The 24,113-nt window shown below is 38.8% G+C and overlaps 1 protein-coding gene across 5 annotated transcripts in view; it reads left to right on the top strand.

Annotated features, from left to right (window-relative positions):
• Window positions 1-24,113, top strand: part of TLK2 (tousled like kinase 2) — a 118,332-nt gene that overhangs the window by 63,278 nt on the left and 30,941 nt on the right. For all 5 annotated transcript variants that reach the window (XM_044247681.1, XM_044247683.1, XM_044247680.1 and 2 more), the window contains 5 exons: window positions 9,204-9,299; window positions 10,503-10,595; window positions 15,346-15,456; window positions 16,420-16,556; window positions 22,314-22,466. In XM_044247681.1, the coding sequence (XP_044103616.1) occupies window positions 9,204-9,299; window positions 10,503-10,595; window positions 15,346-15,456; window positions 16,420-16,556; window positions 22,314-22,466 (590 nt within the window). The remainder of the gene's footprint in view (window positions 1-9,203; window positions 9,300-10,502; window positions 10,596-15,345; window positions 15,457-16,419; window positions 16,557-22,313; window positions 22,467-24,113) is intronic.

Genomic DNA, 24,113 nt, shown 5'->3' with positions numbered 1-24,113 from the left:
TCTGCCTTCAGCTCAGGTCATGATCTCAGGGTCCTGGGATCGAGCCCCGCATCAGGCTCTCCGCTCAGCAGGGAGCCTGCTTCTCTCTCTCTCTCTCTCTCTGCCTGCCTCTCTGCCTACTTGTGATCTCTGTCTGTTAGATAAATAAATAAAATCTTTAAAAAAGAAAAAAGAAAGTCATAGGGGAGGTCACTTGGGTGGCTGAGCCGGTTAAGCGTCTTCCTTTGGCTCAGGTCATGATCCCAGGGTTCTAGGATTGAGTTCACTATCAGGATCCCTGCTCATCAGGGAGTCTGCTTCTCCCTCTCCCTCTGCCCCTTCCCCCGACTTGTGATCTCTCTCTCTCTCTCTCTCTCAAATTAAAAAAAAAAGAAATGGGAGAGGGTTGCCTGGGTGTCTCAGTCAGTTAAGTGTCTGACTTCAGCTCAGGTCATGATCTCAGGGTCTTGGGATTGAGCTCGTCTTCAGGCTCTGCACTGAGCCGGGAATCTGCTGCTCCTCGTCTCTCTCACTCTGCCCCTCCCCACAATCTTACTCTCTTTCTCTCAAATAAGTAAAATCTTTAAAAAAAAAAAGAAAGAAGAAAATCGTAGGAGAAAATACATATACAGCCCTGTACTTCCAAAAAATTCCACATATCAGTGGGCCCGTGCAGTTCAAACCCCTGTTACTCCAGGGTCAGCTGTATATACTAACAGTGAAAGATGTCTCAGTAGGTATTTGTAAATAAAAATAGCACATGGAAGAATATCACGAGTTTGATGCTTTAAATGTTTAAAATTATGTTGTTGACATAATTTTATATGGTTTATTTTGAGGGCGAAGAGAGAGGGAGAGGAAGAATCTTGAGCAGGCTCCATGCCCAGCATGAGCCCGGTGCAGGGCTCCATCTTCCGACCTGAGCTGAAATTGAGAGGTGGTCACTAAACCAACTGAGCCACCCTAGGGCCCCATTTCTGTCTCTTTTAATATAGGAAATTCTATGTCTTTTTCTTACTGATGTAAAATTAACATACAGGAAGTTTGATTTTTTAAAATTACAAGTTAATTTTCTGAATGACAAAAATAGCACACAAACATGGCCCACAGAAAGTGATGAGAAGAGTGAAAGGCTTTTCCTTTGCACCCATCAGAGATGTAACCACTGTCCACAGTTTCAGATTTTCTACTAATTTACCATTTTAACTTCAACTTCAAATGATATACCTCTTACTTAATTAACTTTAAACAAGATCTCTCTGCTCCCCATTATAGGAGATGAGTTTAACATACTCAGAGTATCACCCAGCTGCTTTCTCATCTTTCAGGTTTTTTTAGTTATTGTCACGTTACATGTGTGTGATACTGGGTTTTTTTATTTTAAGGATATATTCTAACTAATTTTCTGTTTTATAAATTATTCTAGAACTTGGAAACACGTAAAGTGCATTTATAATATTATGGTGGTTTTATTATTAGTCAAAGCATTGGATTCACCAAAAAAACCATCCTCATTGTTGATTAGTTTTGAGCCATTGAGACAATTCTAGTTGTCAGGGTCTTTTGGATCATCTTCTTCTTCTTCTTTTTAAATGTCAGGTTTATTCTTTCTCAGTTCTACTCTCAATCTATAAGCCTATGCTTACTTCATTATCACAGTGTTAATTATTGTAGCTTTGTAGTAATTAAGTTTTGAAATCAGGCAGTGTGATTCCTTCAACTTTGTTCTTTAGGATTGTTTTGGCTGTGGGATACCTTGATTTCCATAAGAATTTTAGAATCCCGGGCACCTGGGTCACTCAGTGGGTTAAGCCTCTGCCTTTGGCTCAGGTCATGATCTCAGGATCCTGGGATCGAGCCCCCCGCATAGGTCTCTCAGTTCAGTGGGGAGCCTGCTTTCCCCTCTCTCTGCGCCTGCCTCTCTGCCTACTTGTGATCTCTCTGTCAGATTAAAAAAAAAAAAAAAAACTTCAAGAAAAAAAAAAGAATTTTAGGATCAGCTTTCCAGTTTCTACAAACAAACCACCTAGGACTTACAGCAGTTATGCTCAGTCTCTTGATCAATTTGGGGAGTATTGCCCTCTTAAGTCTTTCATTCCATGAACATGAGATAACTGCCTACTTATTTAGGTTCCTTTATTTTCTTTTAATAATGTTTGCACTTTTCAGTGTATAGATCGTGCCCTTTTGTTAAAATTATTTCTAAGTATTTATTCTTTTGATACTGTTGCAAATGGAATTTTCTTAATTTTATTTTCAGATTGCCCATTGCTGGAGAATACAGTTAATTTTTATGTATTGGCCTTTTTTAGAATTTTATTTATTTATTTGACAGACAGAGATTACAAGTAGGCAGAGAGGCAGTCAGAGAGAGGAGGAAGCAGGCTCCCTGCTGAGCAGAGAGCCTGATGCGGGGCTTGATCCCAGCACCCTGGGATCATGACCTGAGCCTAAGGTAGAGGCTTTAACCCACTGAGCCACCCAGGCGCCCCATATTGGCCTTTTTTTAAAGATTTTGTTTATTCGTTGGATAGAGAGTGACAGCTAGAGAGGGAACACAAGCAGGAGGAGTGGGAGAGGGAAAGCAGGCTTCCGGTTGAGCAGGGAGCCCGATGCGGGACTCTATCCCAGGATCCTGGGATCATGGCCTGAGCCGAAGGCAGGTGTTTAGCCATCTTAGCCACCCATGTGCTCCTATGTATTGATCTTATATCCTGCATTCTTGCTGAGTTTGTGTTTTAGTTTTAATAATCTTTTTTAAAGATTTTTATTTATTTATTTGACAGAGATCACAAGTAGGCAGAGAGGCAGACAGAGAGTGAGGAGGAAGCAGGCTCCCTGCTAAGCAGAGAGCCTGATGCAGGACTCAGTCACAGGACCTTGGGATCATGACCTGAGCCAAAGGCAGAGGCTTTAACCCACTGAGCTACCCAGGCGCCCCAGCTTTAATAATTTTTATATAGGATTTTCTGTATACAGCATCATGTCCTCTGCGAGTATAATTTTACTTCTTTTACAATCTAGATGACTTTTATTTTCTTGCCTAATTGCCCTCTGATACAGTGTTGAATAGAAGTGGTTCAAGTGGACATCCTGTCTTGTCTTGTTCTTGATCATAGGAGGAAAGCATGTGATCTTTGACACTGTTATGTTAGCTGCATGTTTTTTTTAGAGATGCCTTTTTTGTGGTTGAAAAGGTTCCCTTCTATTCTGAGTTTATTGAGTGTCTTTATCATGAAAGAGTGCTGGATCGGGGAAATACAAATCAAAACCACAATGGGATACCACCTCACACCAGTCAGAACAGCTAAAATTAACAAGTCAGGAAATGACAGATGTTGGCAAGGATGCAGAGAAAGGGGAACCCTCCTACACTGTTGGTGGGAATATAAGCTGGTGCAGTCACTCTGGAAAACAGTATGGGGAGGTTCCTCAAAGAGTTGAAAATAGAGCTGCCCTACAACCCAGCAGTTGTACTACTAGGGATTTACCCCAAAGACACAAATGTAGTGATCTCAAGGGGCACCTGCACCCCAATGTTTATAGCAGCAATGTCCACAGTAGCCAAACTATGGAAAGAGCCAGATGTCCATCAATAGATGAATGGATAAAGATGTGACTGTGGGGACGCCTGGGTGGCTCAGTTGGTTAAGCGGCTGCCTTCGGCTCAGGTCATGATCCCAGCGTCCTGGGATCGAGTCCCACATCGGGCTCCTTGCTTGGCAGGGAGTCTGCTTCACCCTCTGCCTCTGCCTGCCACTCTGTCTGCCTTGCTTGCTCTCGCTTCTCTATGACAAATAAATAAAATAAAATCTTTAAAAAAAAATAAAAAAAGATGTGACTGTGTGTGTGTGTGTATGTGTGTGTGTATAGATGTGGGGATGTAAGTGTCTATGTACATACAAACAATGGAATATTACTCAGCCATCAAAAGAGAAATCTTGCCATTTGCAAGGACATGGTTGGAACTAGAGGGTGTTATGCTGAGCAGAATAAGTCAGAGAAAGACAATTACATGATTTCACTCATGTGGAATTTAAGGAACAAAACCGGGAAGCACAGGGGAAGGGAGGGGGAAAATAAAACAAGATGAAAAAACAAAAATAAAATGAAATCACAGAGGAAGATGAATCATAAGAAAGTCTAATCATAGGAAACAAAGTGAGGGTGGCTGGAGGGGAAGGGCGGGTAAGGGCAATGGGGTAACTGGGAGATGGACCTTAAAGAGGGCACATGATATCCTGAGCCCATAAGACTGATAAATCACTGAACTCTGCCTCTGAAACTAATAATATACTATATGTTAATGGAATTAAATTTTAAAAATGGAAGAGTGCTGGATGCATTTTCTGTATCTGTTGAGATGATCATATGGTTATCTTTTTGTTCTTGAAGTCTGTCCACTATTATTTTCTCCATTAATGCTGCTTGTCCTATAGTAGGCTTTTTGACTCTTAAAATGTGCCTTTTATCTCAGAGAAACTTTTATTTAACTATTCCTTGATTACTTCTTTCTCTTTGTTCTTTTCCTCTGGGAAGTCTGATAGATTGTTTTGGAGCCTCTGTGTTCACGTTTCTTAACTTTTCTTTCCTGCTTTGTTTGACTTTTTGTTTCATCTTCTGGGAGATGTTCTTGACATTGTCTTCCAGATGACTGATTCTGTTTTCAGCTAGTTCATTTTATTATTTAGCTAATCTGTTCAGTTTTCAATTTTTGATAATCTTATTTTGTTAAGTTTATTTTTCATGTTCTTTGCCATTTTTTCATTTTTATAGCTGTAGTATCCTTTGGCCCTCTTTGAACGTACTTTTTATTTAAGAAAAATTTTTTTACTATTTTCTCTTGGATCTTTGTCTTTTCACGTTGGATCTTCCCTTTTGTGCTGTCAGTTTCTTGAAAATGTGTGTTTGGCTTTAGTTGAGTGAATTAGGGTGGTTAGTAGAGGTCGTTGGCATGGATTTTCCTGTGCAAGTAGGATTGTGCTGCTTCCCAAATGGTGGCCGGGCTGACTGTGAGCTCTGAGTGTCTGGTAAACTGGGCAGAAAGACCAGCTCCTGTACTAGCATCAAGGTAAGGAATGGGTAAACTCTTACTCTTTGAAGTACATTCCATTTCTTTCTCCATTAATTCATTTGTAGAAGGCAGGGGTACTGTACTTTCTTTGCTTTTTCCCTCAAGCCACAATATTCACAACAGGAGTCATCCCTCTCCTGGACCCACTTATTTTTCATTTTTAAATATTTACTTTTTTTGTTTCCCCAGTCTTGTTTAAGACATCTGTTTTTGTGCTTTGTCCTGGAGTCAGAAGTGGTAGTATCCAGTCCTTTCACTATGCAAGGAGGGCATCAAAGGGGACCTTTAGTGGACCTTATACATTTAAAATTTTGCGGTAATTGTCACATGAGTACTCCTGGTTTTTGCAAATGTCTCAGTGTAAAGCTTTTCAGAGCACCCTTGAAAAAACCCAGCCTGGGGCGCCTGGGTGGCTCAGTGGGTTAAGCCACTGCCTTCGGCTCAGGTCATGATCTCAGGGTCCTGGGATCGAGTCCCGCATCGGGCTCTCTGCTCAGCAGGGAGCCTGCTTCCCTCTCTCTCTCTCTCTCTCTGCCTGCCTCTCCATCTACTTGTGATTTCTCTCTGTCAAATAAATAAATAAAATCTTTAAAAAAAAAAAAAAAACCAGCCTGTTTCACTGGTGATGTTTTGAGCTATGAATTTCTTTATTTCACTTTTTCTGTCAGTTTGAACCCAATAACTTTCGAATGTTTCTTAATATTTAAAATTTTTAAATATTTCTGATCCATGACTCTCTCTTGTTTCTTAGAGCTACTATGATTTCATCTTTAAAATATCTTTGCATATCAGGGGCGTCTAAGTGACCCAGTCGATTAAGCATCTCGCTCTTGGTTTCAGTCAGGTCATGATCCTCGGGGTTGTGAGGTCCAGCAATGCATCAGGCTTTGTGCTGGGCTTGGGACCTGCCTAAGATTCTCTATATGTCCCTCCAAATTCCCCATCCCTCTCTCCCACTGTATTTAAAAAAAAAAAAAAAAAAAAAAATCTTTGCCCATCAGTAGCTCTTTGGGAGATCCAATTTACCATCATGAATTTGAAGCCATTGCAGTTACGTAATAGGAGTAAAGAATACAGACATCTGGGGAGAATGTTTTGCGAGGTAGGGATTGGGCTGAATTTACAGCTACAAGTGGCCTGTTTAGCAAGGCCAGCAACTTCTGTTCTAATTTGGCAGACTGGAAATTGTCTTTGTTTTCCAGTTTTGCATTTCTAGAGTTTAACCAGGAGCAGGCACAGAGGCACACAGTTAATACTGAATGAATGATCAGAATTAGAGCATTTTGTTTCCTGTGGACTTGTCACAATAGTAGGCCCTTATATTTCTGTAGTTCTTTTACCTTTTGAAGGCATTATTTTCATTTTTACTTATCATTGGGCTATTTGTACGTGTTTTTACAGAAAGCTTTCATTGGGAAACACCCCAGTGAACTACATTCTAGCACCTCGTTTGCTGGAAGAAAACTTAGAAATGAGCACTTGTAAAAAGGCATTTTAGCAAAGCTTGTGTACCAAAACCTACAAGTTGTAGAAGAGCCTTTAGTCAGTCACGTGATTTTTAAAAATTTTTTTATTTATTTTTTTAAGGGGATGGAGAGAGGATGAGGTGGGGCTCAGTGTCTGGACCTTGAGACACTGATGTGAGCTGAAGAGTTGGCTGTTTAACTTCAGGTGTCCCAGTCATGTGCTTATTGGCTTTTATTATAATTACAGTTCTAACAGTCATATTTGTTTAGAAATACACTTTAAAAGGAGAGGATTATAAGAGCAATCTAATGATTACTGAAGGAGATGATGCTCCTGTAGTTCAGTATAACACTTGAGGTTCATAATGATGACCCTCATTAACTAGTAAGTTTAAAAAAAAAAAAAAAGATTTGCTGCATCATAGAGTAAAGAAGGTTTTCAGTTATTTGGACTTAGCTGCACCTGGCTCTCATCACAGCTCTAGCACGTACGGGCTCTGGATACTGTTCAGCGTCTCTGCGACTGGTTTCTCGGTTTTGACATCTTTGATCCCCACATCAGTCTTCTCCCTTCCCTTTGTGTTCCTGTATATATTCTGTCCCAGGAATGATCTGATTGCCTACTCTCCTTGACTGCTTATTTCCTTCAGATCGGAACTCTGAAACTACTTCCCCCAGGAATTCATTCCTGACTCTGGATTAGATTATGTGTCCTGTTGAAAAACTCTTACAGCACTTATCCCAGTTGGGATTTTGTGTTTATTGTAGGATTATTTATTTAACAATTTCTTTCAACAAATATTTACTGAGTGCTTAATAAATCCCTGGGATTGTGAGCTTTATTAAGGCAGAATAATGACTGGGCATGTGGGTTTTGTCTGTTTTACTTGGTCCTTGTATCTCTAATACCTAACATAGTGCTTAGACATAGGGAGTGAGCAGTTGCTGAATGAATAAATACAAATGGAGATAATACTGCCTACCCTCTTAACAAGGCTATTGTGGGCCTTCAAAATGATTGTGTGTATGACGTACATATTAGCTTGCTTGTGGCCTGGTTGGGACAGTATCCCTAATTGTTAATGAGAGCCAGTCTGCCTGCTGTGGCCCTTGAGAATGGTTCTTGGGCATACAGGTAGCCCTTAATTCATGCTCTCCCATTTGCTAGCTCTGTGACCCTGCAGAGGTGCTTAATATCTCTGATTTGCATTTTCTTTATCTATAAATGGAAATAATAATAGCTACCATATAGGGTTTTGTAAGGATTGGCCTGTGACCATCACAGTGAAACAGCGGACAGTACTTACTCAGTAGGTAGTGGGCATAGCATTGGTCCTATGTTAATGAATAAGAGAAATAGTTTAAGGAATATATAGACAGTATCAGAAAATTCACATGTGTGGAAACAATACATTCTCTGAGAAATGGTAGTAGTAATGTATTGCCATTAGCCCATAATCCTCAGAATATCCAATATTTCCCAATTATGTCTGTGATGGGTTGTATCGTGTTACGTTCAGTTTTGTTTTTAAGAGGATGGTGAGGGCAGTGTGCCTGAGCAGCGCAGTCAAAGTGTTTGATTTCACCTCAGGTCACGATCTTGGGGTCCTGGGATCCAAGCCCCACATCGGGTTCCGTGTTCAGCAGGGAGTCCGCTTGTCCCTCTCCCTCTGCCTCCATCCCCTACCCCCATCATTTTCTCTCTCTCAAATAAATAAAATCTTTAAAAAGTAGAAGGACTTTTGGGAGTATGATTATATATTCCTAAATAGTTGAATTATATTAAGACTTAAGGCTCCTTGGGGTACCTGGGTTGCTCAGTTGGTTAAGCATTTGCCTTCGTCTCAGGTCATGATCTCCGGTCCAGGGATCAAGCCCCACGTTGGACTCCCTGCTCAGTGGGGACCCTGCTTCTCTCTCTCCCTCTCTCCCTCTCCCTCTGCTGCTCCCTCTGCTTGTACTCTCTTGTGCTCTCCGTGTCAAATAAAATCTTTAAAAAAAAAAAAAAAGAGTTAAGTTTTCTGAATTTTAAAATGTCTTAGGATGCCCTGTCACTTGTATATGAAAGTTACACTCAGCAAGTGACAATATTGGAAATCATCCTGGATTTTTGGACCAGTGTGTGCTCATGGATAATGTCTGTGGATTTAGAAGATTATTCTGAAGAGTAGTTCGCAGCTCGTTCTTCCCAGAGTCCCAGGCATCCCCTGTGCATTGGATGCTTTGCCAGCCTTTTCTGACAAAAGCACATTGCCGTAGAAGTGAAAAGGACATGTTATTACAGGAATAACTTTTAATTTTCTCTAATTTACATATTTAAAATTCATTTGGGAACATTTGATACTTCACACTACCTACAGGGACATGATCCGTGCTATCATGTTAAACCTTGCTTCTCATTTAAATTGTTTCACTTTCATCTTGGCTGCATGGCCCTGACTCCTGACTTCTATCAGAAGGAATTCGTTTTGTTTGCATTCCTACACATGTTTGTGGAGGGGGATGCCTAGCTGGCTCAGTTGGTGGAACAAGTGCTTCTTGATTCCAGGTTTGTGAGTTCAAGCCCCGCATTGGATATAGAGAATTTTTTTTTTTTTTAAATAATCTAAAAAAACGAAACAACAAATGTCTGTGGAGAAAGATGCAAAACTTTCTAGTGATTGGTTGATATACCTTTATTACAGGCTCAGCAAAATAGTCCCTCCTCTACGGGATCTGGCAACACAGAGCATTCCGGCAGCTCCCAAAAACAGATCTCCATCCAGCACAGACAGACCCAGGTAGGTCAGTGGTCAATACACAGAGGAAAAGATGTGCTTAGGAATAAATGCTAACCACATAATACAGTCTGTGAGTCCTCTCTTTGTCTTTCCTTTATTTCTCTGACTTTACCTCATTATTTTTGTGTATTATACTCAGAACTTGCCTTTTGAGTATTAAAGTCTTTTGGAAGGTGCTTTAACTTTTTGAGGTGTTTCTTTACCATTCTAATGTGTTGCAGAGAAATGCTTGCACTGTAGCATGGTATTGAGGAAAGAGCACTTGCTTTGGATACTATCCTGTAGGCCTGAGTTCGAATTCTGGCTCTGCAACTAACACTGTTTTGGGGGGCCTCAGTTCTTGAGTACAAATTGTCTGTAGAATGTGGTTGATTCTAGTTCTCTCAGACAATATATACAAAATGCTTATAAGGGCAGTGCTTAGAATACACTTCAGTGAATGTTAATTCCCTACTTTATGAAAGTAGTTTATTGATCCTTTTACCTGTTTATTTGACAGGACCTAGCTTGACTCCTTTAACATGTGGCACACCAACATAATTTCCTCCTTAAATAGTTTTCAGAAACTCTTTTTAATTTAGGGAATGTTGTGAACTTTCAAAGTTAGTATCTGAAAAGGATAGTGGATACATCCTCCATTCTGTAGTATTGAGCTAGCCAAATAGAACACTGTGTTTGCTTGAAGCCTCCTGGGAGTGTGTTGCCTTCAAGAAAAAATGCTTGGCAATCTAGGAGAATTTCTTAAATCTTAAGAGCTATACAACCTTCAGGAGTAGATTTTAATTTTATTTGAATGATCAGCTTTTGGACAGTTGAACAGACCTGATTCAGAAAACTTCTTTTCTCCCCGTCTGATTGTTCTTTGTTTCCACTAGGTGGCGTGTTAGTTCTTTAGAGATTTGGGTCCTCCCTCCTCTGAACTCCTTTTCTATTCAAAGTTAGTTTCATTTCTAGAGTAGTTTGTTTCTGTATTGCTCAATGCACAGTCATTTGAGAATTCGTATATTTGATACCAGAGTTGAAGTGCAGGTGTAGCAAAATGCAAGGTTTAAAGAATGGGTGAGGAAAGATTTAATTTCTTTAGCCATGTGATTCCAGGCTATCTGTGTTAGTAAGTGCTTTTTTCCTCCGGAAGAGTAATGAGAAAAGTATGATGACATGTAATATTTTGAGACTAATCTTAATTTTTTTCTCTTTGTATAGTCTGACCTCACAATAGAAAAAATATCTGCACTAGAAAACAGTAAGAATTCTGACTTAGAAAAGAAGGAGGGAAGAATAGATGATTTGTTAAGAGTAAGTATTAAAATGTGGTAAGAGATTTTATAACAAGCCCTGATACTATGAATATTCGGATTATGCACATACCATAATTACTGTCAGCAAATAACAAAGTTAGTAACATTTGGATATTTTCCTTTAATCTGAGGGAATCTGAGTAGGAAATAGGATCAAACCTGTATTCTAAGCTCTGTCTTTAAATTGGAAATCTTATGTTGTAAGATTTTAATATTTAAATATATACTAGAGAAATAGATACATGGAGTAGTGTATTTCATCTGGAACAGTGGGAATCAACATAAAATATTGTTTTTCTGTTCAGAGAAGTTTTGGTAATATTCTTGAATTTTTAAAACTATTTCACAGGTACTTTTCAGCCCTGCTTTTTGTATTTTAGGTCTTTTATGAATATTTGTCTAAAGGTTTTTGTGCTTACAAGAAAAACTTCAAAAATAACCTAATCTGGAATTTAAAAGATACTTATAGGAAATACACGATGATATTTTAAAAATAAACTTTTAATATGCACCTAGCATACTGACTGACCCATTCCTTAATAAAAACTTGGTTTTTTTTTATTTTAAAAGGAGTCTGTGCTCTTTATAATACATTTAGAGAGCACCGAGAAATACGACACCCATAATTCTGTTAACTGAGTAGAACATTTGGTACATTGCCTTCAGTAATTTTGAGTCATTGGTAGTATGTGTTGTATATATACATACATATAAATGCGTATATAAATAAGTCTTACTGATTCATAAATAAAATTGATTAACAAGTTTATCTTCTCCAGTGATTTAGAAAGGTGTAGGGTTTTTTTTTTGTTTGTTTGTTTGTTTGTTTTTTAGAAAGGTGTAGGTTTGATCATCATTTGTACTAACACAGTTTTCCAGCTGGCTCCATGGGGCCCTGAAGGTGGTGTTGGAGGAGCTTCCAGGGCTCCCATGACACATCTGGGTGCAGATTTGCAGTCTTACTGGGCAAGACTGTTTGAAGAAAGTCATATTTATTAATAAAGATAATAAAAGCCACTGTATTTGTGATTATCTCTCTCCAGAAAATTTTACCTGTTTCTGTAATTACCAAATATAGTAAAAAGTACTGTGTTTTACTCGCACTCTATAAAATCTGGAATTGAGCACATATCTAAAACATAAGCCCAGTCTGAGTAACATCTGATGTTTTGAGATTATTATTAAATTATTTTAATAGTTTATATAAGAATAATTCCTATATTACAAGCAGTTTTATGACCTAATTTACAATAATTAGTTACACATGTAAAACTCACTGGCTTTTTTTTTAAATCACAGTTTTTGTCTTCTTACTTTTAGTTGATTGGCATACATTTTAAGTAATTATTTTTCAAGAAGGATATATCAGTGTTAAGTTTTTTATTTCCTTGTAGATCTGAGAATTCTTTCTCTTATCTTCCTGTGTAAAAAGTGTTCCTTTTGTGTCATAACCTGTTTGGCTTCTCCTCTTACCTCCAAATTGTAACACATATATATATAGGTGTGTGCACCTTTTACTTTTTTTTTTTTTTTTTAGTATTTACTATTTCTTTCTGAGAAGACTGTGACCAAAGGAACAAACTGTAGTCTGTTTTCTGTGATGATTATAGTACCGTCATCCCGTATTTTTATATTTCAAAAAATTTTGCCAGGGTACATCTACACATAGGTCTCTAAATTTTTATTCTGGAAATGTGCGGTTATACTTAATTTTTGCCTCTTTCTGTCTTAAGTTGCCTCTTCCTTGGTTTCTAGCTTGAATCCCTGATCTCTTCCCTTTTCAAGACTTTTCAAGTCTTACTTAATATGATTGATTTTCTTTTCTGAATCTCATTAAACATTAGTTTATCTTCCTTACATTTTCTGCTGTTTACTCTCTCTTATGTCAATTTTGATTCTGTTATTTACATTTTTAGTTTACTTTTCCCCCTATGTAATTCACTTTTCTTATTCCATGTTGTTCATTCTTTATGGTTTTTGCCTGTGATTTCATAGACTCCACGTCTTTTTGTGTTTTATGGACTATGAGAAGTTGCATTCTAAAATGTTCTTTTGATTCTTTAGGGAGATCATGTTCATGATTCTCAAGCTGATCACTTTCCTCACTCAGAAGTATCTGTACTTAGGTCTGTTCTGGTTGTTTCCTTTGTTCTTCCTTTCCATGAAGAGAGGCACGTTTAGCCTCAGTACTTACCTTCCATCTTTCATTGTTAGCATATGTACTCGCTTGGGGTTGCTCTTATTCCTGTTTTTGTTCATTTCATATGGGTGCTGCTTGAATTGCCAAGACTTTAATTAGGTAGATTGTGGGTTTAAAGAGCTCGTAGCCCAATTTCAGTACTGACGGGTTTTTGTCCAGAGAAGCTGCGCTGGACTGAACAAGGATCATGGGCTCATCTTTCTTCACCTGACTGTTAAGATTGTGAAGATGGATTATATGAACAACTTGAATCCTGACGTAGTACTGTTTTTGAGTTTTAAAAAGATGTCTGCTTTCATTTTCTAGGAAACCGTATGTTCCCTTTACTCACCAACCTACCTTCCATTCCCTTGTTTTCTGAAGGGTGTAGTCTTTGGCTGTAGAACAATACCAAAGGTGTCAAAAAGGAGGACACTGAAGGCAGCTGCCATATTTTTTAAGTTGATTAGAATTTGTGTTTCTGATCTGGAATGCAGGGAATGAGTGCTCCTTCTGTCTCCTTTTAGGCAGGCATGGGTGGTTCGTTGGGGTTTTCCATTTTGGTGAGATGTTGAATAAGGCTGCATCAGGAGGTAGGTAGGTGCTGTTTTAAATCTGAATACAAAGTTGGTAGTGCTAGAAAACCACAAAAATTTAGAGTTCTTAAAATTTTATTATATTTTGGTACACCTGGATGGCTCAGTCAGTTAAGCGTCTGCCTTTGGCTGAGGTCATGATCTCAGGGTCCTGGGATCGAACTCCCCATTAGGCTCTCTGCTCAGTGGGGATTTTGATTCTCCCTCTCACTTTCCCTCTGTGCTTTCCCTCTCTCTATCAAATAAATAAAATCTTTAAAATAATTTTTTAAATTGTATTTTATTTATTTATTTATTTGAGAGAGTAATTGTGTGTGCCCACGAACAGGGGTTGGGTGGGGAGAGGAAGGGAGGGGAGAAAGAGAATCTTAAGCGGCCTCCATGCCCAGTATGGAGCCTGACACGGGACTTGGTCTCAGGACTCTGCGATCATGACCTGAGCTGAAAGGAGTCAGCCCTCAACTGACTGAGCCACCCAGGTAGCCCTTAAAATTTAATTAATTAAATAATTAATTTTTTTAAGTAAGCTCTACTCTCAACGTGGGGCTTGAATTCATGGCCCCAAGATCAAGAGTTGTTACATGCTCTGTAGACAGAGCCAGCCAGGCACCCCTAGAGTTCTGAAAAGTTTAAATAAGCTGCCAGAGATTGATTCCATACATTTGATTATAGATTTTAAGGGAATCCTCGCCCTCCAAAAGGAGATTGAATTTTATGTAAATAATACATAGTCTTTGTCTTACAGATACTTTTTCTTTCTTTCTTTTTTTTTTTTTAATTTTATTTTTAAGCGATCCTCTACACCAACATGGGACTCGAATTCACAACCCTGAGATGAGGCAGCTCAGGCTCTGCCAACTGAGCCAGCCAGGCACCCTGTAGATTCTTTATTGTGAATTAGTCACATTTATGCAAATGTACTTGTACTTTGCCTTTGATAGAGTGGTCCATAGAAGTTTATACAAAGAAGTGATAGAAATTATACATAGGAGTAGAAATTGGAGATGGAAGCTGTTGTACACTGATCACTTTAAAAATGAAGCTGTAATGTCTCAAAAATTGTGTGTGCTGTAGTAGCTTCCATTTGTGCTTTTTACTGTTTCAGAAACACTTACATCATATGATTGGGAAATACCAGATCTTTTTTTTTTTTTCACAACTCAAGGACATTATTATAAAGTAGCATTTATTTGCTGAAAGAGTAGAGATCTTTTGTTAATACAAGAATAAGTTTAAAAAAATTGCAAGTCAGGATTGAACTTGGGTTAGTGGTTCTTCCCTTCTCTGTTATTGCAGGAGGTTTGACTTTTTTCAAACTATTTAGCCCATCATTCTGACCACAGCTAAATTAACTGTGTATTTACATTCTTGCATTCTTGAGAACTAGGGCCTCGTTTTCATCTTTGTTTGTTAGTTCTGTCTTGTGCGGGCATGGGTGTGTCTGGCTTCTCTGGTAAGGAACATTTATGTAAATTCATGTCCCTTTTTCGTTGGAAACAAGAATAGAAAAACAAAGAATAATTGACCATAAGAACATTTTGTGGGTTTTTTTAAAATTCTGTAATTTTTTTGTATTTAATTATCCTTTGTAAATACTCTATGAGTGCTGTTAAAGTATTTCATCACCTTTGAATATATTTTAAACATCTCAGTTGTAGGTTTCTTATTTTGCGACAGTTTCGGTATATGTGATGTACTGGATTTACAACCGCCTTTTGAGAGGAGTAAAACATGATCAGTAGAAAAACATGCCCACTTGTAGTAACAATTCATCTTACTTAAATAGATAAGTTTAGGAAGAGAGACTAAAGGAATGAAGTATTTGTTTTTTAAATCTAATTACTCTTAGCTCTTTGAATGTTAATTTTGCTTTTGATTGAGCAACAAGAAATTATGTTTGGACTCCTTAAAAACTGCTTTTGTATTCACCTATCTTCCTTGGAGCTAATTTAAAAAATGTTTCACCCTTGAAGGCCAACTGTGATTTGAGGCGACAAATTGACGAACAGCAAAAGATGCTAGAGAAGTACAAAGAACGATTAAATCGATGTGTGACGATGAGCAAGAAACTCCTTATAGAAAAGGTGAGTGTCATGGTGGCCTGAACCCCGCGTCCCTGGGTGCTCAGGGGGTGGCATTGCTGGGGCTCCTTCCTCCTCAACCTGAGGTGAAAATACTTTGAAGTATGGCTTTTTAGGAGAAGATGTCATATGACTTGACAGAATTCTTTCTTACATGGACATTGGCGCAAGCATCCAGAATGCTAACTGGGGTGATTGTTTTTGGTCTTGCCTTGCTGGGCGTGTGATGATTGAGCAGGGACCGCTTGGCCAAGTTGAATTTATTTGCGGTGTCGCTCTCCTACATTCTTCCATTCATCCTGTCATTTGGATTGCATATTCTATTACTGTTACAAATGCTTAGCAATAGTTACATTTCCATTTTAGAGATGGTATTTGGAGTAACTTACGTATCTAGTAATGTGATAATTAAGTGCTTTTTTGTGCTTTAAAAAAAATTAAGTTGACATATACTTGAATGTGACTACTTTAATTGGCTGTTTTCTTTATTATAGTAATTGATTAGTTGTGACTGTAATAGTTTTTAGTAACTATTTCTTACAAGTTTTTTTTTAATTATATCTCTAGTACATATATATTTTCTGTTGAAAAATAGCAGTACTGCTAATAAAATAAATTATTACAGGCTAAAGGTTTCCATCAGATTGGTGATTACTTCTGCTAAAATCTTGAGAACGCTGTTAAAAAGGCAGGGAACACTGATAAAAGGGAGGTGGGTTTTCTTATTGGTGTCAGGGATACTGAGGAGAACGTTGATTCAGCCTCTAATTCATTAATTTTATAGAAAGGAAACCCCTTTTCTTTATTAATACAGAGAATTTATTTAAAGTTTTAGGGTACTTCCGAAAGACCACATAGGGTCAGCCAGTTGTACTAAACTTTGATCACTATAGTGTGGAACGTAAACACCGTGCCCTGAGTTCTCATTGGAGAATACAGTTCTTTTCTATTTGTCCTTTCTCCAAGTCAAAACAGGAGAAGATGGCGTGTAGAGATAAGAGCATGCAAGACCGCTTGAGATTGGGGCACTTTACCACCGTGCGACATGGGGCCTCTTTTACTGAACAATGGACAGATGGTTACGCTTTCCAGAACCTCATCAAGTAAGTGAACTGCAGTGATTAAATTGAAGTTGAAAAGTTGCTTTAAGTTTTCTGTTATTGTAGTCATTAAAAGAATAGTTGTGGGGCGCCTGGGTGGCTCAGTGGGTTAAGCCGCTGCCTTCGGCTCAGGTCATGATCTCGGGGTCCTGGGATCAAGTCCCACATCAGGCTCTCTGCTCAGCAGGGAGCCTGCTTCCTCCTCTCTCTCTGCCTGCCTCTCTGCCTACTTGTGATCTCTCTCTGTCAAATAAATAAATAAAATCTTTAAAAAAAAAAAAAAAAAGAATAGTTGTGGGGGCACCTGGGTAGCTCAGTCGGTTAAGCATCTGCCTTTGGCTCAGGTCATGGTGCTGGAGTCCTGGGATGGAGCCCCACGTCAGGCTCTCTGCTCAGCGGGGAGTCTGCTTCTCCCTGTCACTTAGCCTCTGTGCTTTCCCTCTCTCCCTCTCAAATAAATAGATAAATCTTAAAAAAAAAAAAATCTAGTTGTGTTAGTCCTCTTTTCATTCAGCTTTAGTCCCTACATGTGTAAAGAAATGTGGGGAATGAGGGGAAGTCCTGGAAAAAAATGACATAAGTCATCAGAGAAATAGTAAATGCGTTCTACATTAAAGTCTAAAAGAATCAGAATTGGGGGCGTCCGCGTGGCTTAGGGTGGAATGTCTGCCTTCGGCTCAGATCATGACACTGGAGTCCCAGGATTGAGCCCCGCATCAGGCTCCCTCCTCAGCAGGGAGTCTCCTTCTCTCCCTCTCTCTTTGTCTCTCTCTCTCTCTCTCAAAGTAATAAATAAAATAAAAAGAAAATAGCAATTGCTGAAGTTAAGGAAGAAAAATGTAGAACTTGACTTTAAATTATGTAATGGATTTTCATGAGGAGTCAGTAAGCATATTGATTCTGGGCCCATAGAAAAATGAAATGGGCAAGGACCTAAGGAAGAATGTCCTGAGTTAGGTATAAAACAAAATAAAACCCTAGAAGAACATTACAAGATATGCCCCTGAGGCACTTTAAGGAGACCGTTTCCTGTCATTTGATAGTGGCTCCCTCAAAGGCAGGGGCTAAGCCAGTGGTCAGGCTAGGGGCCAGCCACAGTGTGGGACTGTCAGCGATTTGGAATATTTTTAAAGATTTTATTTCTTTATTTGGCACAGAGAGAGAGAGAGCACAAGTAGGCAGAGAGGCAGGAAGGGTGAGGGGGAAGCAGGCTCCCTACCGAGCAAAGAGCCTGATGGGGGGCTCGATTCCAGGACCGTGAGATCATGACCTGAGCCAAAGGCAGAGGCTTAACCCACTGAGCCACCCAGGTGCCCCAGCAATTTGGAATCTTAAGCACTCTTTCACTTTATCATAACTTTGGTTTGAAACATTGAAGTATTTACTTCAAGGAGAGAATTGACATTTAAAATCCTAATATTTCAACTATGTAAATTGCAAATACTAACTCTGGACTTAAAAAAATATATATCTTTAAGTTATAATACCTTTTGGTATATCTAACTTATTTACCTTTATTCGTTAGATTATTTTCATGTGAGACTAGGGGGAAGGGCATTGTGTTTTTAATCGTGCACTCTTAGGTTTTGATCTGGAGGTCACCGTGAGTTGGAGGGTTCCATAGACTGCTTTTCCTTTTTTCCTTCTTGAAGTAACTTACTGAGCAGTGAGTGAGTGGAGAGTGTGGAACTCTTTAATAGTAATGAAACTTAAAGAAATAACAAATTTATATCTGAAATAAAGTACAGATACTGATCTTACTAATAATACTTCTGGATTGCACGTTAGCAGTCAGTGTTTTATATGTGCTACATAACTCTCCCTTTGGCTTAGGTAGGTCTTTGCCTCACACGAGTACCTTGAGTATGTGTAATTTGGGTGTGATAAGAGGCTGGCCCTTGAGTCAGAGATGTAGTACCCAGGAAGAAAAACAAATCCTTTCAAGTTGGGCCGGGTGCCAGAGGCTCAGCACGACATCTCTTCCAAGTGCTAAGCAAAGGTTGCTGGCGAGAGCAAAAAGGCACCAGAGTGCTGGAAATGGCTGCTGTCCTGTGGCGTGAGCCCCTGACCAGGTCGTGCAGATTGCCCTGAAAGTGACACACCATCCGGTTTCGTTAGAATGGGACCCGAAGGTACATCCCCAGTACTGGCCAAAGCCACCTAGTGCTCAGACCGAGTCCCAGATGTGATGGTGCCTCCTGGCAGTCTCTGACAGTGGTTACTTTTTAGATGGCGGTCTCTAAAATGTCAGAAGACTTGGACTGAAAATGATAGTGTGCTTGTATAGAGAGATAAAATGTAATTACCTTTTTTTTTTTTTTTTTTTTTTTAAAGAAGTGCTCACAGTTTTAGCTGATAGCAGTATTTTATCTTTATACTCTAAGCAAGTCCCTGAGGCCCAGAAGGTTCTGGAAATTACACAGAGTATAAAACGGTGACTTTGCTGTAGAGCCATGAGAGCAATTGGGACTGTCTAAATGAGATCCTTAACTAGGGATTGTTCCTCCCAAGTAGATAGCATTTTTTTGTTCATAGTTTTAGGTCCTGTAAATTACAGAATACCCATCACTTTTCTTGTGAAACTGTTTCTGGCTAGTGCCTACTAATTACAGGTATTTTATTTTCTAGAGTTTTACTTTAATAAATTAATTCCTTTTCAGTTTTAATGCAGAAGTTGAAATTCTTCCATTGTAAAGCTATATTTGATACCTTCATAAATGATTATTCTCTGTGTATAAGTAACTCCATGATAAATAGTTTGGTTAAAGTGATGTCTAAAAATATGTGCATTTGTTTTTTAATACCTCTCTTACTGGCTGTGTACAGTATGGTTGGAGTCTGGAATACAGTTTTCTGTTGAAGGTGCCTGTATTCACTTCTTAGAGTTACTGTAACAAAATACCATAAATTAGGCAGTTTGAAACAGTATAAACTTAGTCTCTCACAGTTCAGGTGGGAAATCCAAACCTGAGGTGTTGAAAGACCGTACTTCCTCCAAAGCCTCTAGGGAGGATCATTCTTTGGCATTCTGTGGCTTGGGGGAGCTTGGCTTTGATCTCTGCCTCCATCTTCACACAGTGTTCCCCCTGTGTGTCTCTGTGTCTTCTCTCCCTTTGTATGGACACCAGTCATATTGAATTAAAGGACCTACCCCACTCGGGTCTGACCTCATTTTAACTAATGAGTTCTTCGATGACCCTGCCTCCAAAGGTTATATATAATCTGAAGTCATGGGGATTAGAACTTTAACATGTCTTTTTAGGAGACCTATTTCAGCCTGTAGTGGTGCCTAAGGCTGATTGTCTTGTTTTCTTTTAGAGGTAATAATGGCTTTTTAAATAGGGTTATTTAGATTTGAGTGAGATGGATTTATCAGCTCATCAACACCTCTGTAAAAGATAGTGGAAGTAGTCTTTCCTTAGGTGATGAGTGGCAGTCATTCTCTAAAATTGATGCAGTGCAAGAAATATTTAAGGATCATTTCTGAAAGGCACCGTCATAAGTATTGGAGGTATAAGGCTTGATAAGACATGTTTTTTTTCTAAGAGAAGTTACAGTTTACTGATACAATTCCCAAACTTCACTCCCAAAATAAACCCTAAAGGAAGTATCACTGATGGAACTATCTTTAGATTTTTATTTGCAGGTGGAAGTAGCTAAATCCTTTCAAGAACATCAAGAATTAATGTAGGAATCATTTTTCTATATAATTGTGATCCCTGGCGCATCCATTTTCACATTCCAGCAAGTGCTCTCATTCTTAGAATATGTGGTTTACGATTTCCCTAAGTTTTAGCATCATTGTACCCTGTCTTTATGCTTTATATATATGATGGCTGTGGGCCCCTTTCTTGGTGGGTCTCTGAAGATCAAGTTTTTGGATTCTTGACTAGAACCAAGAGTAAATTAGTTTTATTTTATGCTTAATAAAGGTGACCGCTAAAAATCTCAATCTTCCAAAGCATCTGGTCTTCAAAGACAAAAATATGTGGCTCTCCGCTAGCCCACTGAAGTTTATAGTTTAAACTATGTGTTGTATGGTTATCTCCAGAGAGTTCACTGTGCCTCGCACTGATATCCGTGAAAAGATAGAAAAGGAGCTAAAGATACTTTACCAGTTTTTTGATTGGGAAACTCCTCTTGAGAGACTGTTCTGAGATCCTTGAAGACATTCACTGAGTCAGAGGATGATTGTGATTTTACCTGAGGATTCTAGTCTCAGTCCAGAATTCTTTCAAGCCATATACATGTATTTTGGTGGGGAGGCATATCTTTAATGATAGTAAAAAGTTGTTTTTCAGACTAACGGAAAACTCGCTGATTTCCGTTCTGTTGTTAAATTGATGTTAGTGACCAGCTCCTTCTGATCCCAATGGGATTGTATTATCAGATGAATGGATTTTTAATTTACAATGCTTGGATTAGGTTAATCTTGCTAACAGTATTGTTCTTACAGATAATGGGAGCATAAGCTATGGGCATCCACCATGGAATATAGTTTGGTTCTTCTGGTTGCCATTCTTCCTAGAAAAATACGTGGAGTCTAAGGAAGATCAAGAGACCCAGTACTACAGGGTTCAGGGAAGAGGGTTGAAGAGATTTCATTTGAAAATAGGATAGAAACTTAGATTCCATTATTCTGCAGAAATGAAGGTGGGATCAAGGAAAGGAGGTAGGAGAAACATAGTAAAGAAAGAAGGAGAAGGGAGCTAGCATTTAATTCTCAACTAGGGTAGGTTATTTAAAGATTTGGGATGCCTGGGTGGCTCAGTTGGTTGAGCAGCTGCCTTCGGCTCAGGTCATGATCCCAGCGTCCTGGGATCGAGTCCCGCATCGGGCTCCTTGCTCAGCAGGGAGCCTGCTTCTCCCTCTGCCTCTGCCTGCCATTCTGTTTGCCTGTGCTCTCTCTCCCTCTCTGACAAATAAATAAAAAATCTTAAAGATTTTAGTCTTTTAAATGGTTAGTCCTAAATCTTGGTGTATTTTTAATATGCCAGGTCTCCAAACCTTAATATCTGTTAGGCATACATGAAAGAAAATGGTTTTCTTATATTGGTATTTTTACTGAGTCCCTGAGTCCTAATTTGCAAATGGGCTTATTATAGAAAATTCGGACTTCTTACTAGGAAATCCGCTAATGGCGGCTGTGGTAGATATCTGAAGAATCTTTATATGTTTTTTATGAATTCATTTTATGTCCCATTCCCTAGGTTTTTATGAGTTACAAGGCCTCATTATGCTTTCTCTGAATGTATTTGTTTTTGAAAAACTTAGTTTAGGGGCTCCTGGGTGCTCAGTCGGTTAAGGGTCCTGGGATAGAGTCCCACATCAGGCTCCAGTGGGGAGCCTGCTTCTCCTTCCCCCTCTGCAGCTCCCTCTGCGTGTACTCTCTTGTTCTCTCTCTCTCTCTCTGACAAATAAATAAATCTTTTTTAAAAAATGAAAGTAAATTCCACCTTGAGTCGGAAAATAAGGTCATAGTGGAAATTGTTCCACTATGTTGTTCCTACCTACTTTCCTTGGTCTGAGAATAATCATGATTTCTGTCTTAAAGCACAGACTCCTACCCAAAAAAATCTTTCTGTCGTCAGTTGTTGGACTCTTCCAACCTAAAGTTAAAATCAATTCTCTACTTGTTTTAAAGTGACTTATTTTTTCTGAAGTCTGTCAGATCTATAGGTACCAAGATATTTGTGTTTATTCTACAGCCATGTTACAATCTTTTTACTTTCTTCTGTGCAACATCTTTTGTATCTACAGGCAACAGGAAAGGATAAATTCACAAAGGGAAGAGATAGAAAGACAACGGAAAATGTTAGCGAAGCGGAAACCTCCTGCCATGGGACAGGCCCCTCCAGCAACCAACGAGCAGAAACAGAGGAAAAGCAAGACCAACGGAGCTGAAAATGAAACGTATGTTCTTTATTCACACGAGCTGTGAGATAACTACACTGTGAGATAACTACACCCAAAATACTGATGTCCCGCCCATTGAGTGCCACTAGACAAAATGAAAAATTATGGGGCTTTCTAGAGCATTAGCTTTCTTTTTAGTTACATTTAGTTACATTAATGGATTTACTCAACAATTTATATATAAAAACCATGGAAAATTAATTTATTTTCTTAGTTCTGATCTTACTTAGGTATTTTCGATTGAGGAGGAGAAATAATGTTACTTAACTTGTCATCATGGTCTTTGGCCACTCTTGTAACAAATGTGATGTCATCATGGTAGTCAAATGATAATAGTTGCTTATGTGCGATTTGGGTTTTGGTACACTAGTATCATCTTGTGGGGATTACCTGTATTATTACTTATTAATTAAACATTACTTATTTAAAATATGTCTTTTGCCTTTATGTTTTTATATCAGTTTTCAAAAACATATTAAGCCATAATCCACCTCAAGTATAATAATATTTGAATTACACCATTGTTAAAAGCCCATGATATCCCATTCCAGTGAGAAAGATGGCTTAACGCCTATACTCACTTAGTACACACCTGATGTGTTGGGGAGCCTTTTCCTTGACATTCCTTTAATAAATCTGTGTTAAGTGCTTACAGTTGGCCCTGTTCTGGAAACTGGGCATACAGAGCCAGAGGATACAGCCCTGGCCTTAGGAGCTTCATAGTTTATTTAGGGGAAATGAACAGATGAATAAACTAATAATTACATTGAGTATAGTGATAAGAATACAGTGAATAAACTTGGGAAACATCTTCATTCTTTAAATATTTTAAAACTAGATTCTAAAATTTAAAATACTTCCCATCAGAAAGTCCAAGTAGGAGCCCAAATTTAAAAGTTTCTGGGCAAGTGTTGTACACATTAATCTGGTCATTGTCCTTTTTTGCTGTCATTCCTATATTTATTTTGTGGAGGGACTCCCCCTCTGGTATTACTTGAAAATTGTCAGATGCTCGTGCATAGGACCATTGGCTTAGAAGTAATAGAAGGCGTAGGCTGTTTCCTAGCCATAGAACAATAATTAGAATTCAGTCCAGGCCAGTAGTGTGTCAGTAAGCAGTTGCCATCTGGAGTCCTGTGTCAGATCCAAGCTGGAAGGCTTTCAGTCCAGTTTTTAATTAGAGTATCTGTGACTTGGCTCATTCCTTTGGCCAGAAGCCAAAAACATTCCTCTGGAGCCTGAGACTGAGTCACATTATCATTCCTGCTCAATAACCTATTTCAGGCGGGGAGAGTCCCTAACTGTGATTTTTCATTGCTCCCTTCTTTACTGGTGGGATATGGATTAATGGATGTAAGTATGTCTACCACCATGAAGAGACGGGTGTCACAGCCCTAGTGGATACACTTCTTTTTGTTATTCTTCTTTATTGTTTTAGTGAGACCTCAAGACTGTTTTGTGGCCCTGACTGGTTAATAGCATAGCTGTGTCTTATTTCTCCTGCAGTTTAGGATATATCTAAATAGTGTTATTTGAAACTCTGAATATATGTATGTACTTCTAGAGCATGAAAAGAGTGAAGTTGAAGGAGGAAGCTGGCGCTTAAGTGCTCATTCTTAAGATGTAAGGGTGCGATTGGGGTAA

This window comes from Neovison vison, chromosome 5 (genome assembly GCF_020171115.1).
Source record: "Neovison vison isolate M4711 chromosome 5, ASM_NN_V1, whole genome shotgun sequence".
Lineage (NCBI taxonomy): Eukaryota > Metazoa > Chordata > Mammalia > Carnivora > Mustelidae > Neogale > Neogale vison.
Note: the sequence above shows the minus strand (reverse complement) of the source record. Positions and strands in the feature narration are given on the sequence as shown.